The sequence below is a fragment of the Mesoplodon bidens genome (assembly GCF_964165515.1).
Source record: "Mesoplodon bidens genome assembly, chromosome: 3".
NCBI classification, from domain to species: Eukaryota; Metazoa; Chordata; class Mammalia; order Artiodactyla; family Ziphiidae; genus Mesoplodon; species Mesoplodon bidens.
In genome coordinates, this window is record NC_138178.1 from 105,504,345 (window position 1) to 105,517,277 (window position 12,933).

The 12,933-nt window shown below is 40.0% G+C and overlaps 1 protein-coding gene across 4 annotated transcripts in view; it reads right to left on the reverse strand.

The window, feature by feature from the left end:
• The window catches only part of STXBP6 (syntaxin binding protein 6), a 277,899-nt gene that overhangs the window by 53,384 nt on the left and 211,582 nt on the right, over positions 1-12,933 (reverse strand). For all 4 annotated transcript variants that reach the window (XM_081230247.1, XM_081230244.1, XM_081230246.1 and 1 more), the window contains exons 3-4: positions 6,817-6,947; positions 5,717-5,882 (exon numbers count right to left, since the gene is read on the reverse strand). In XM_081230247.1, coding sequence (XP_081086373.1) covers positions 5,717-5,882; positions 6,817-6,947 — 297 coding nt within the window. The remainder of the gene's footprint in view (positions 1-5,716; positions 5,883-6,816; positions 6,948-12,933) is intronic.

The following is a 12,933-nucleotide window of genomic DNA, read 5'->3' on the forward strand; positions in this document are numbered from 1 at the left end:
AATCCAAAGTAAAGCAATCTGGTTCTTCTTTAGCATGCCAATCAGCAGGGGCAAATGAGGGCCAGCCTGCTATGAAGCAGACATCAGAGACATCTGTGTCTCTGGAATTCTAAAAGAGCTCAGACGTCTGGGCTTTATACCATCATCTGAAGGTCTGCACATAGACAGACAATGCTTAAGAAATACCCTTTGATGATGATAAAAATACATGGCACTGCAAAATAGCCTGTTTCGTGGAAAAACAATCTGCCACGTTCCAAATTCTGAATATAGATAACGTTGAAGTGAAACTGTCTAGATTAACTGTTGCAGTAAGAGAGAACTCATTTCATCCTGCCCTTGTGTGTCTGTCAACTGTTAACCATCCCTTAAAATGCAGCTCAGCCATCACCCTGGTGTATCATGTTGTTTCATATCTGTTTACATCTGATGTCCCTCCAGGAACATAAGTAAAGTTGGCAAAGGTGCCTACTTGGTTGTTGGATGTCGGCAGGTAGCTCAGTACCTGTCAGACAGATGGTGCTGAGTAAATGCTTATGGAACCAACTGGGCCTCAAACAATGTAGGTGGGGCCCCCCTAAAGGATGACCCACATAGAACAGATGAAAGAGTGAGAGGTAATTGAATGAGGTAGCCAAGGGTGTTTGGACTCAGAATTCAAGGAAAATGCTAGGACATGCTTCAGGTTAAACAGAACCTTGCCTTGAGGAATAAATTACTTCTTTCTGTAAATAATTTACCGCACTTACTAAAAAAGAAAATAGGTTTCAAAGCGTTTATTTTGTGGTTCTAACACAGGAGTTGCCAACACCATTAAAGATTTCCTTAGTTTACAGAATTAGACATAAAAATAATAGGCCGACAGTAATCACTACAGAAGGTCAGTGTAAATAAAATAGCAATGGGGAACTATGAGGGATTTGCTCACATTTTGTTAAGAAGCATGAAGAGAGCAAAACAAAGTCCCCCTTGGGACCCTGACTTAATATGACAGGTCCATTATAAGTAAACTGATGCTACCACTTGGGGCACACCATGTTTCTCTTGAAATACATTAGTTGAAAGCAAGTCTCTCTTCTAGAGTCTGAAGTTCTACATGGGTGATTAACTCCTTCAAGGCATCTTTGTAGTACAAATGTGTTATCACACATATAACAGTATATCATTTATATCATCATCTCTGCTTACTATAGACAGAAAAAAACTACCATCTTAGAAAAAGTAAATATGACCTATATGAACCCAAGACTTCACCTTCAGGGCCCTGTCGCTCCTGATGCTATGTGATATTCCAGCAGCCTGCTCCACACCTCTGCCTTCCTTCTCTGCAGGTTACTTGGTAGCTTAGGGACCCAGCAACTGAATGAATGGCTTTGTATTTCTAAAGGTGACTGACCTTGAATGAACTACGAGAGAGGTAGGGTGGAGGTCAGGAATGACCAAGGCTTGAGGACAAAGTCCTCCAACCATCCAGAGAAGAGAAGATGGCTGAAAAGATGCTGACTAAGGCAGAAGAAACCAACGCTTTCCGCTTCACACCTGCTTAGAGCATCCTGCTCTCTTTCAATTTATGGGGGTCTTCACAACTGTAGACTTTGGCCATGTCTCCTGGATCCTGTAACCAGCACCAGAAGGTCAAAGCTCCCCAGTCTATCCTCTGGAGATAAGGAAATATCATGTTTGGAGGACAGAATTTCAAACAATCCAAATAATTTATTTCTGTGTAACTGACTTTCCCCAAGAAGAAAAACCTGGCCATATGGAATATACACAATCAATAAATATAAGAGAAGAACTTCATTAAATTGTAGATGCTTAAATGATAATCCTATTTGAACTGGTATTAAAGAAACTATGGGGGACTTCCCTGGTGGCACAGTGGTTAAGAATCTGCCTGTCAAGGCAAGGGGCACGGGTTCGAGCCCTGGTCCAGGAAGATCCCACATGCCACAGAGCAACTAAGCCCGTGCGCCAAACTACTGAGTCTGTGCTCTAGAGCCCACGAGCCACAACTACTGAGCCCACGTGCCACAACCACTGAAGCCCGTGCGCCTAGAGCCTGTGCTCCGCAATAAGAGAAGCCGCCGCAATGAGAAGCCTGCACACCGCAACGAAGAGTAGCCCCTGCTCGCCGCAACTAGAGAAAGCCCGCACGCAGCAATGAAGACCCACCACAGCCAAAAATAAATAAATAAAATAAAAATAAAAATAAATAAAAAAGAAACTATGGTTCAGTGGGAATCAGACAGATTTGTCCTTCAAAAGTCCTTCAAAATCACTGGGCTTCAGTTTTCCCAATGATGGGGGTTAGATCAGAAACAAAATATCTAAGAGGTCTGGTGAGTGGCCAGGCCTCCAGCATCTTCCCCATTGACTAAAATAGCCTCACTTTCATCTCTTTAATATATTGAAATTCTCATGAACAAAAACAAAGAAAAAGCAAAATGATTTTAAAGGTCCTGGATGATTCCATCATATTATCTTACTCATATACCTCAATAAAAGTAGGAAAAGAGTTAAAACTGCTCATAATCTCTGGCCCTCTCCTCTTAGCTCCCTTTTTTAACACCTAGGAATGTGCTGTCTAAAATATATCCCAAAATTCCTGCACAACTCCACGGGACACCATTCATACCAAAGACAATATCAATGGTGTTCCCTGGAGCGTGCCACTCAGTGACCCCAAAAATGATGGTTTTAGAGTGGTGAGGGCCTGTGTTTGAATCTTGAGGACAAAGGCTATACGATCCTTGGCAAGCTGTTTAATTACCTCTCTGATCCTATTTCCTTCTCAGTAAAATGGAGATAATAAATTGTATTTCCAAAGGCTGCTGTAAAAACTAAATGAGATAACATATGTACAGAACCTGATGGAGGACAGCACACCAACAGCAGCATCAGTTCTCTAAAATTACAAAATCTATCACATTTCACAGCACGGAAAACGATTTGTGTCCAGCACTTAAGGCCCATACCGTAAGGACAAACCAAAAGATTTTGTGAAATTTGGAATAGATCTCATTTGCTGAAGATGGGGGAGGTACCCTAAAAGTTAAAGGGGTCAGAATGTAGTGACCTGAAAACTACACAATTTTTTTAAGTCTCTGAATTGTGATAACTGGCAGAAAGGAAGACTAATCAGCATGCTAATTAACTAGGGTGTGTTGGTACAACTGTTATCAAGGATAGGCAACTGTTTAAATAAGACAGGCTGTACTCATTAAGGATGTATGTGGTGCCAACAAATTACAATGTGTCTAATTCAAACTTTTTTGCCTTCCCTGGGAATCTAGAACTGGGCAATATTTAACAGCACTAAATCTTTTATTTGATTCTTAAATTAAGAAGTGACTAACCTACACAATAAAGCTATAACTTATGAATTACTGATGCTCAAACGATAGACCTGACAGATTGTAGATATCATCTAGTCTAACCCCCATATGTTACACCAGGGAAAACTGAGGTCTAAGGAAGAGGAGAGACATCTAAGGTCACAGAAGGCAGAGCCAATTCTGGCACTTGGTCTCATTAACTTACTCTTTTTCTTACTACAGGAAATCAATCTTTAGTTTTACACACTATACATACCAACAATTTAACAATGGATATATAGATGCTTGGCTCAACTCAGCATAATTTGGGGTTCCTAGGGCAGTGGAAGACATCGAAAGACTGGGCCAATGACAGAAGCAGCTGGGTGGGAATGTGTGGAAAGGTCTGAGGATATTCAGAGGGTAATGCATATGGAAAGGCTGTTGGGGACCTGCCAGTCTGGGGTTTGGGTAGTGGCAATTAGGGTCTATTAAGAGACCAAACATAGAATGATTCTCCACATCGAGGATGTAACAAAGTGACGAGCTCATAGTAGGTACTTAGTACTTACATGTTGTGTGGTTGGATGATGAGCTAAGAGTGAATGAAGGAATGAAAGGGCCTGTTCTGAGAGGAGAAACGAGAGCTTCAGAGACAACAGAGAAGAGGGCTACCTAGCGCCGTCCCTTAGGGGAGAGTTCCCAGAGCTCTCCCTAACCTTTGCAGGAAGGAGGCGGCTTGTTTCCCTCATGGGGAGGGAGGAGTGAGTCTGTGCCCCCTCGCTTCCACCTCATATTTCCACTCTGAGGAAATGCAGTCGTCCCCATGGAACCGCCTCTGCTTCTGATGCCCTCTGCTCCCAGGATGGAACCTGGAGAAGTGGAGTGCTCGAGAGAAAGTCTGTCTCCAAGAGCAACAGAAATTTCAAATCCACATGTCACACTGTTTTTCTAGAGGAGACTGTGCTTAGGGGCCAGCCAGGCAAGCTACTGACCGTACTGATACAGATAGGGAACATGTTTCATAGCAGGAACTTAAGATCAAGAAACAAATGTGATTCTAGGATACTAGAGAAGATCTTAAGGAAGAATGAGGGAAAGCTGGGGTTGCCTGGTCAATTTTCCATTCCCTGAAAACGTGACCATCTGTGGTCCTCAGCCTGGGTGCTTTAATCTTTGGCCAAGTCTGTTAAGGACTTACAAAGCAGGATTCATTTGAACAACACTGGTAGCACAGACATGATAGAGTCTCATTATGTTTTCCAAACAGTAAGAGGTTAGTGTTTGATATTTCCTTTCCTTTCAACATCTGTCTAATATTTTTTTCACTTTTGTACCATAGGATGTAGTCACTTTGAAGAAAATATGCACCCGTCACCTCATATTTCTCTAGGACTAAACAGAGAAGCGATAACACAAGAGTCTTTATCAGCATCTAAGAGAGACCTTTTAAGGTTCATATGTGAGCAACTTCCTGTTTATGAGGCACACTAACACTTCAGTGGCAAATAATGAAGTATTGACAGCATTTTCTCCCACAATATCTAGCAGACTAATGGCAAAATGAGAGTGTGTGCATAGCAGCTGTCGGGACAGAACAATGGATTCTGCCTCGCGTTCATATGAAAATAGATGCAGCCCAAGGGGAAGACGTAACGTCTCTACTGTGACCTTCACTTACATTTGATTAAGACAAAGTTGGTACATTTTTAAAAAGATGCTTTCAAAACCAGGAGAACAGGTCAGTGGAAAGACCAATAATATACACACTCTTCCTCAACTCCCAGAGTGACTGGCAAGGCTTTATATTTTTAGCACAGTTTCAAGTCTCTAAAAAGAAATGCCACCTAAAAGAAATGTGCTAAGCACCCTCTAAGTGTTTCTCATTAACTTGCCAATGCTGGTACTCGTCCCTTAAGGCTGGCTTACAGCACTCATCCTACTTCAGCTCTGTCTGCCATTCAAGGAATAAATGTGAGACTAGATGCCATTTGAAAGAAAGGGACTATATCTGTAGGAACGGTCATATCAATATTTGTAAAATAGCTTGAGAAATACTAGGAAAAAGCAACCCAGAAGAGTGTTCTGTGATGAAATGGTAGTGAAGAAACCAAACGGAAAGGTTTTTCTAATAAAGGGACGGGTTTGTTCTCATAGTACAAATAATCTTAGCTAAGGAGTTAATTCCTTTTAAAAGATCAGCTTTTGGATAAGAGTGAAAACATACCACTGTGTCTAGATTAGCATACAATGAACTCCCAGAATGGTCCTCATGCGGTCCAGCTCTGAGCATCTTGATTCTTTTTTTCTGGTCTTTAATTATGCTGCTGAATACCTAACCCTTTATGTAAAAGTGAGTCTAAGGAAACAGAATGAGTAAAGTCATACAAACGCCCACTCACCTCCCATGATTTTGGATTGGCAGTTAATAAACTCTGGCTTCCTGTCTGTGAGGTAGCGCTGGCAGGTGTGGTGGAGGATCTGGAAGAAGGTGCATTTTTCTGAGGCCGTGCTGGCTACCCACTGGTCAAAAGCATTTTCAAACAACAAATCAAACTCTGCAGAATCCTGGAAAAGACAGTGAAATAACGACTGATCTCAAGCTATAAAAACTGCTGCTTCCAGTTTACCACGTTAAGAGACTCATAAAGGCTAAAACACAAAGACTTTTGTCCTAATCACAAGACTCATCTTTATTAGCACCTAGGTGCACAGAGAGTATACCTTTCTCTCTTTATCAAGCAGACCTCATATCTCATGGTATTTTTAGATGTCCCCAGGAAGTTAAGAGCACAGAAGTCCCTTTAGCTTAACTGCATATCAACTTGTGTCAGAATTCAGACTATGCATTGCCTTCCCAATTACTCGAAAAAGGATTCCTTTAGGTTCTTGGCACTGAACAGTATTAATCTTGTTCCTAACCTTTGGTAGGGAAAGAATTACCCCTTACTATTTTAGTATATAGTTACATTTTACATTTTCTTTTTCCTCATTATTGATGTATTTTATGGTCAGTGTGTGAGCAAAGGGAATTTACTTGGAATACATAACTCTACCATGAACTGTTTCTCTTATTAAATCCAATGGAATCTTACTTAATACATCATTTTTAAGGTACAGTTCATTTATTTGATTTTTGGTAAATAAACCTCATCACTGGTGGCATTAGGAGATAAATGGAGCTTCGATGAACATGGTTTTTCATATTGATAATCACAGATGTGATTATCTGAACTCTGCTCTTTGCACTTGGCTGATAAACATATTACTGGAGTAGCACTTCTTCAATATTCATCCCCTTAGGTGCCTCCATCAAACATGATGAAAAGATTTACAATTTCCCATAAAAAAGGCACAGGAATCAAAAAGTCTTAGCCACATAACTGAAGTAGAGAAATAGTCTTGTTAAAAATGACTCAGACAACCATCACCCTGCCAAGGTCAATGAGAGAGTCACTGTGTGTAAAGAACACCTTCGCTCAGCACTGGACAGTTCACTCACCCGATTAGGATCGATGCCATTAACCTGGCGAAGCTGCTCAAGCATCCACTGTGATCTCCGCACGAATGATGTGGAGCCTTCAAACTGTTTGACCTTCGTAATGGATGCCTGTGTGGGTTTCTTGTTTGTCACTGCCAAGAAAAGACCAATCAGATTAGTGGGTGTGCAGGGTGGTTTGGGTCCTCATTCCGTGGTGTGTCTATCTTATACCTACATACATATGTGCAAGAGAGAGAGAGAGAGAAAAACTGATATACCTGTGTGTGTGTGTATATAGAGAGATAAATATACATATGTGTGTATATACATGTGTATGCGTATGAGTACAGAGGGGAGGAAGAGGGGGGAGGCAGGGAGGGAGGGAGGGAAGGAGGGAGGGAGAGGGAGAGAGAAGTATGGAGAGAAAGAAAGAGCAGAGAAAGAGAGAAAATGAAAATGAATGAATATGTGTACCTTTAGTAAGAGGTGAACTCAAAAGAAATAGAAATTATAATGTGCACCCTCAAGCAGTTACAATATAATTTTAATTGTAAGGGCAGCTTCACGTATGCAGTCATCCACTCACATTGAACACGAAAGGAATAATCAACACCAAGCTCCTCCAATGGAGGCTACAAATGCACAGTGATGTCTAGCAGGGAAAGCAGTATATAGGGCTGACAGGCATCAGGTAGGGGTAGTTGGGAAAGGCTGCATTTTAAAGGAAGTACAGGTTACCGGTTCCCCTAGGGAGCTGCAATGCGTATTTCTAATGTTATAGTCCAGTGTAAATATTCCAGGCTTTAGTGAGAAGATAAGAAGTAATACTTCACTCAAAAAAAAACCCCCAACTATTTAACTTTAAAATGTAGTCAGTTTGTATCCAGTTTGCATCTGATTATAACCCCTGCCCCTCTCCACATATGAATTCCTGAGGTCACCACAACTGTAGGGCCAGGACAGTTCCTCCTCCTGGCCTTAGTCAGTTCTCCCTTCCATGCTGAGGATGGACCTTGTCACCTCTTTGACAGAGGTCAAGTACCAGCCACCAGGAGAGAGTCACTCTGAATATTTCTCTGTCTGCTTACTTCATGATTAGAGCCTCAAGGGAGGGGAGGTAATTAAGTATTTTAAAAGGGTTTTCCTAAAAGCTCCTCCTGAGCTCTGGCTGTATGAATTGTAAGTTTAAATAGAAACGATGCTCTTAAAGGAACCCGGAAAAGTGGAAAGCATTCCTTGTAATGAATGCAATCCTAGTAAGACTGTGCATCAGTGCTACATTCTTTCTTAGTTTCAAATAAGCCCACAGATCCCACACTTGCAAATAACCATGCAAATGCTCAACAGATGGCAAAAAGAATCCTTGCGGGATGAAGGACAGAAAACACCTATTCCAGTCATGATTGGTGGTAAGAAGGCTCTCCTTCACATATACCAGAGTTTTATCACAGCTTCAGTGTCTGGGGTCGTGAAAGCAGTGACCTAGAGGGGAAAGAAATGTGGGCACCCTGCCTTTAGGGTTGGTAAGAACCCTATGGTACAGGACTGGGCTGTTTTTAGGATCTCAGTACAATCTTCTCCCTTTGTTCCTAACCAGAATTTAGCAAACATTTTTTTTAATTTCAAATAAAAATGCTTAGGTTTACTGCCCATTATTCAGTTATATTTGGCTAGAAGCTTATGAACATTTCACACCAATTACATTTACTTTCATGCTTAAAAAGTCATCATCCCCTTAACACCCACGATCAAGGAAATGTTATAGTCTTCCATTCACAAATGGCCTGTCTAGCCTACAGCTCCATGTATAAGTCTGCTTAAGTCCCATTAGGAACAACCATTCCCTTCACTAAATTCACAAAATATTACCAGTCTGCCCAGGGCTGTCTATCCACTTAATTCATTTATTTTATGTGTCTATATGACACAAAGGGAAGCTCTAATAGGTTTCTCTGATAGTCATGCCCTGCTCTGCTGTTTTAATGTCAAGGGAAACAACACACCTGGAATATATGTGGGTCCTAAAATGTGCTTAAATGATTAAAGAATGCTTTTCAATAACAGGAAAACATGGGTTCCTGTATTAGACACACACCCCTAAACACACAAAGAGGATTTCCTCCTTTGTTTATGTAAATCACACGACATTTAGGCATCCTGGGAAACATGAAGGCTTTCCTTCTGACTTCAGTTAACTCATATTTTTATTTCTGGTCCATTTATTTCCAACTAGTTTATAGCATTATAAAAGTTCAAACATAATGCAAGATTGCTGTAATTATTGGCGTGTTTGAGACTGACACTTTTAGGAAGGCAAGTTCCATTGGAAGTTTGTCACTGAAATGAGAAGGGCAGGAACTCCACCCACCCAACAAATGCCCCGCGGAATTGTTCAACAGCAATCGCACTGCAGAGTGGTCATTTTTAACGGAGGCAGTTACAACTTCATCCATTCCTGACTTTTTCCCCTCTATTACATTATTCCTTGCCCAGTTCTTGGAATCTGATAGTTTTCCTGGGCACTGAGCCCGGTTTGGTTTTAATTTTTGTTTATTATTATTATTTCCAACATCCCAGTTTCTATTTTGAAGCAGGTGCCTTAAAATGATATTATTATATACACATTACATAGAATTAAATAAAGACTTTCCCCTTTTGAGGTCAAAACACTTGCACAATCACACCATTGCAGACTTTGAGTTCTGTTCTAGAAGGAGCCATGTTTTAACCCCTTCCTCTTTTGGTGTTTTTAGGGTCCATAGCTGTTAAAAATAAACCAGTCAATCAAATTCCATATGTCTAGTGAAAAACAGCAATTTACCTTCTCCTTCCCAAGGAAAGCTAATTGATAGCACACTTTGGAAAATGCAACCAAATGATCTGAATCAGTAATATCACAGTGCTGTATGTCCAACTACCCCCATATGGTAGAGTCCATATTCATTATTTTGAATAACTTTAAAGGCGAGATAATCAGGGCATTTCTGTTATGCCTTGATCATTCATGAGGAAAGGTAAATATATAGGCATTTAAAGGGGATATGATATTCCCAGGTAATACTGCAGACCACCCAGAATCAGCCTGATCCCCTGATTTTCCACTCAGACCCACACATCGAAATCACCTGGGAGTTTTACAACAAAAACACCAAACACTGTCAATCAGAATCCCTGTGGGTGGGGCCCTGGCATCCATATTTTAAATCTCCAGTTGACTCTGAGGCACTTTGACTGTTGAGAGCCAGTGAATTATGTATTTAGTCATTTAACAAATATTTATGGCATATTTATTAGATGGAAGATACAGAAGGAAGTTTCATGGCAATTCAAATATTGAGTAAAAAGTGGTTCTGAATCAAGAACTTTGGTGGGGAGGAGATAAGAATGATGCAACAGAGTATTAAAGCATAACAGGATAAATGACATAGGAGTCATCTGAGGTGTGTATGTGGGGGCGCTTCAAGGACCAAGGTAGAGTTGGGGAAAGTCAGGGAGGTTTCATGAAGCAGCCACATTCCAGGAATTATAACATTAGCCCTCACCTGGACATCTGTGATTTTCCCCAAACTGGCTTTCTGACCAGCTTAGCTATTCAAACTGAAATACATAAGACTGAACCATCTTTTAAAAACTCCTTGCCAAAGAAATCTTGAGAAAGAAGAACAAAGCTGGAGGTAACATGCTTCCTGATTTCAAACTATACTACAAAGCTATTGTAATAAAAACTCTATGGTACTGGCACAAAAACAAGGATCAATGGAACAGAACAGACAGCCCAGAAATAAACCCATGCATATATGGTCAATTAATTTCAACAAGAGATCTAAAAATATACAGTGGGGAAAAGACATTCTCTTCAATAAATGGTGATGGGAAAACTGGGCAGCCACATGCAAAAGAATAAAACTTACATCATTTACAAAAATAAACTCAAAACGAATTAAAGACTTAAATGTAAGACCTGAAACCATAAAACTCCTAGACGAAAACACAGGCAAGTATACTCTCTGACACTGATCTTAGCAATATTTTTTTGGATCTGTTTCCTCAGGCAAGGGCAACAGAAGCAAAAATAAACAAATGGGACTATATCAACAAAATGAAAAGGCAACCTACTGAATGGGAAAATATATTTGCAAATGATATATCTGATAAGGGGTTACTATTCAAAATATATAAAGAACTCACACAACTCAGTATCAGAAAAACAAACAATCCAACTAAAAGATGGGCAGAGGACCTGAACAGATATTTTCCCAAGGAAGACATACAGAAGGCCAACAGACGCATGTAAAGATGTTCAACATCACTACATTAGAGAAATGCAAATCAAAACCACAATGAGATATCACTTCACACTGTCAGAATGGCTAATATCAAAAAGACAATAAATAACAAATGTGGGCGAGGATATGCAGAAAAGGGAACTGTTGGTGGCGCCAGTGTAAGCTGGTGCCACCACTATGGAGAACAGTATGGAGGTTCCTCAAAAAATTAAAAATAGAACTACCATATGATCCAGCAATTCCACTTCTGGGTATTTATCCAAAGAAAACAAAAACACTAATTTGAGAAGATATATGCACCTCTATGTTCATTCTAATATTCTTTACTATAGCCAAGATACTGAAGCAGCCTAAGTGTTCATCAATAGATGAATAAACAAATAAGATGTGGTATACATATACAGTGGAATATTACTCAGCCATAAAAACAATGAACTTTTGCCATTTGCGATAACATGGTTGCACCTAGAGGGTATTATGATAAGTCAAATAAGTAAGACAGAGAAAGACAAATATTGTGTGATTCATTTAAATGTGGAATCTAAAAACAAAACAAATAAACAATCAAAACAGAAGAGAAACAGACTCTTGGATACAGAGAACAAACTGGTGGTTGCCAGAGGGGAGGCAAAGAGAGAGGTTGGGTGAAATAGGTGAAGGGGATTGAAAGGAAAAAAAGTCCAGTTATAAAATAAATAAGTCATGGGGATGTAATGTATAGCATAGGGAAAATAGTCAATAATATTGCAATACATTTGTATGGTGACACATGGTTATTAGACTTATGGTGGTGATCAATTTGTAATGTATATAAATGCTGAATTACTCTACTGTACACCTGAAATATAATATTGTGTGTCAACTATACTTCAATAAAAATAAGAGGAAAAAAAATCCTCAATGGCATTCCAAAGCATTTAGAATAAAACCCAAGTCCCTTACCATGACCCGCAAAGCCCCAGATGATCTGGCCCTTGAGTACCTCTTCATTCTCATCTCATTCCACTCTCCCTTTTGTCCACCAGGCTCCAGTCACCTTTTGCTCCTGGGAAGCAGCAACCTCTTTGCGAACGCTATTCCCCTCATAGAAACGCCCTTTTCGTGTGTGTGTGTGTGTGTGTGTGTGTGTGTGTGTGTGTATGTGTGTGTGTTATTGCTGTCTCTCACTCACTATTCAGATTTCAGCTTACATGTCAACTCCACTGAAAAACCTTCTATGATTACTGTACCCAAGTAGGTTCCCCACCGTGTTATTTCTCTCACTGAAGTCTGTTCATTTCATAACAGGTTCATTTCAAGCCTGGTTAAAATATTCAACGTTTGTTTCTCTGACGTATTTGTGAAGAATGAAAACCAGATTGTTATCATGTCCATCTAGTTCTAAAACACGGAAGATGTGGATAAATCCCCACAAAGATCTTCTAAGCTATCGCCTATCAGGTTGTGATGCAGAATCCTATAAATTGACATAAACATTTAACATTTAAAAAAATCTTTTAAATACATACAGCTTCTGGTTTTTTCTCTTGAACTTGACAACATCTCTGTTATAGAGGCAGGGTTATTGCTATTATCCCCTGTTATATTTATGGACAATGAAACCGGGGCACAGAAAGAGTTGACTTGCCAAAGCAATATTGTAAATGAATAAAAAAAACTGTGACCTAAACAATGAACTGAGAGTCTACTGCTCTTTCCACTACAGCTTTTTGCTGCAATGTCAAATGCCACATTTTATTGGGTGTTAAAGACTCTCACAACATAGATGTTCCCCTTGATGTAATCAGAGGCTTAACTGGAAATGGCTTCTCTAAGACCACTGAGTCATGTGCACTGGAATTCGGTAAGTCAA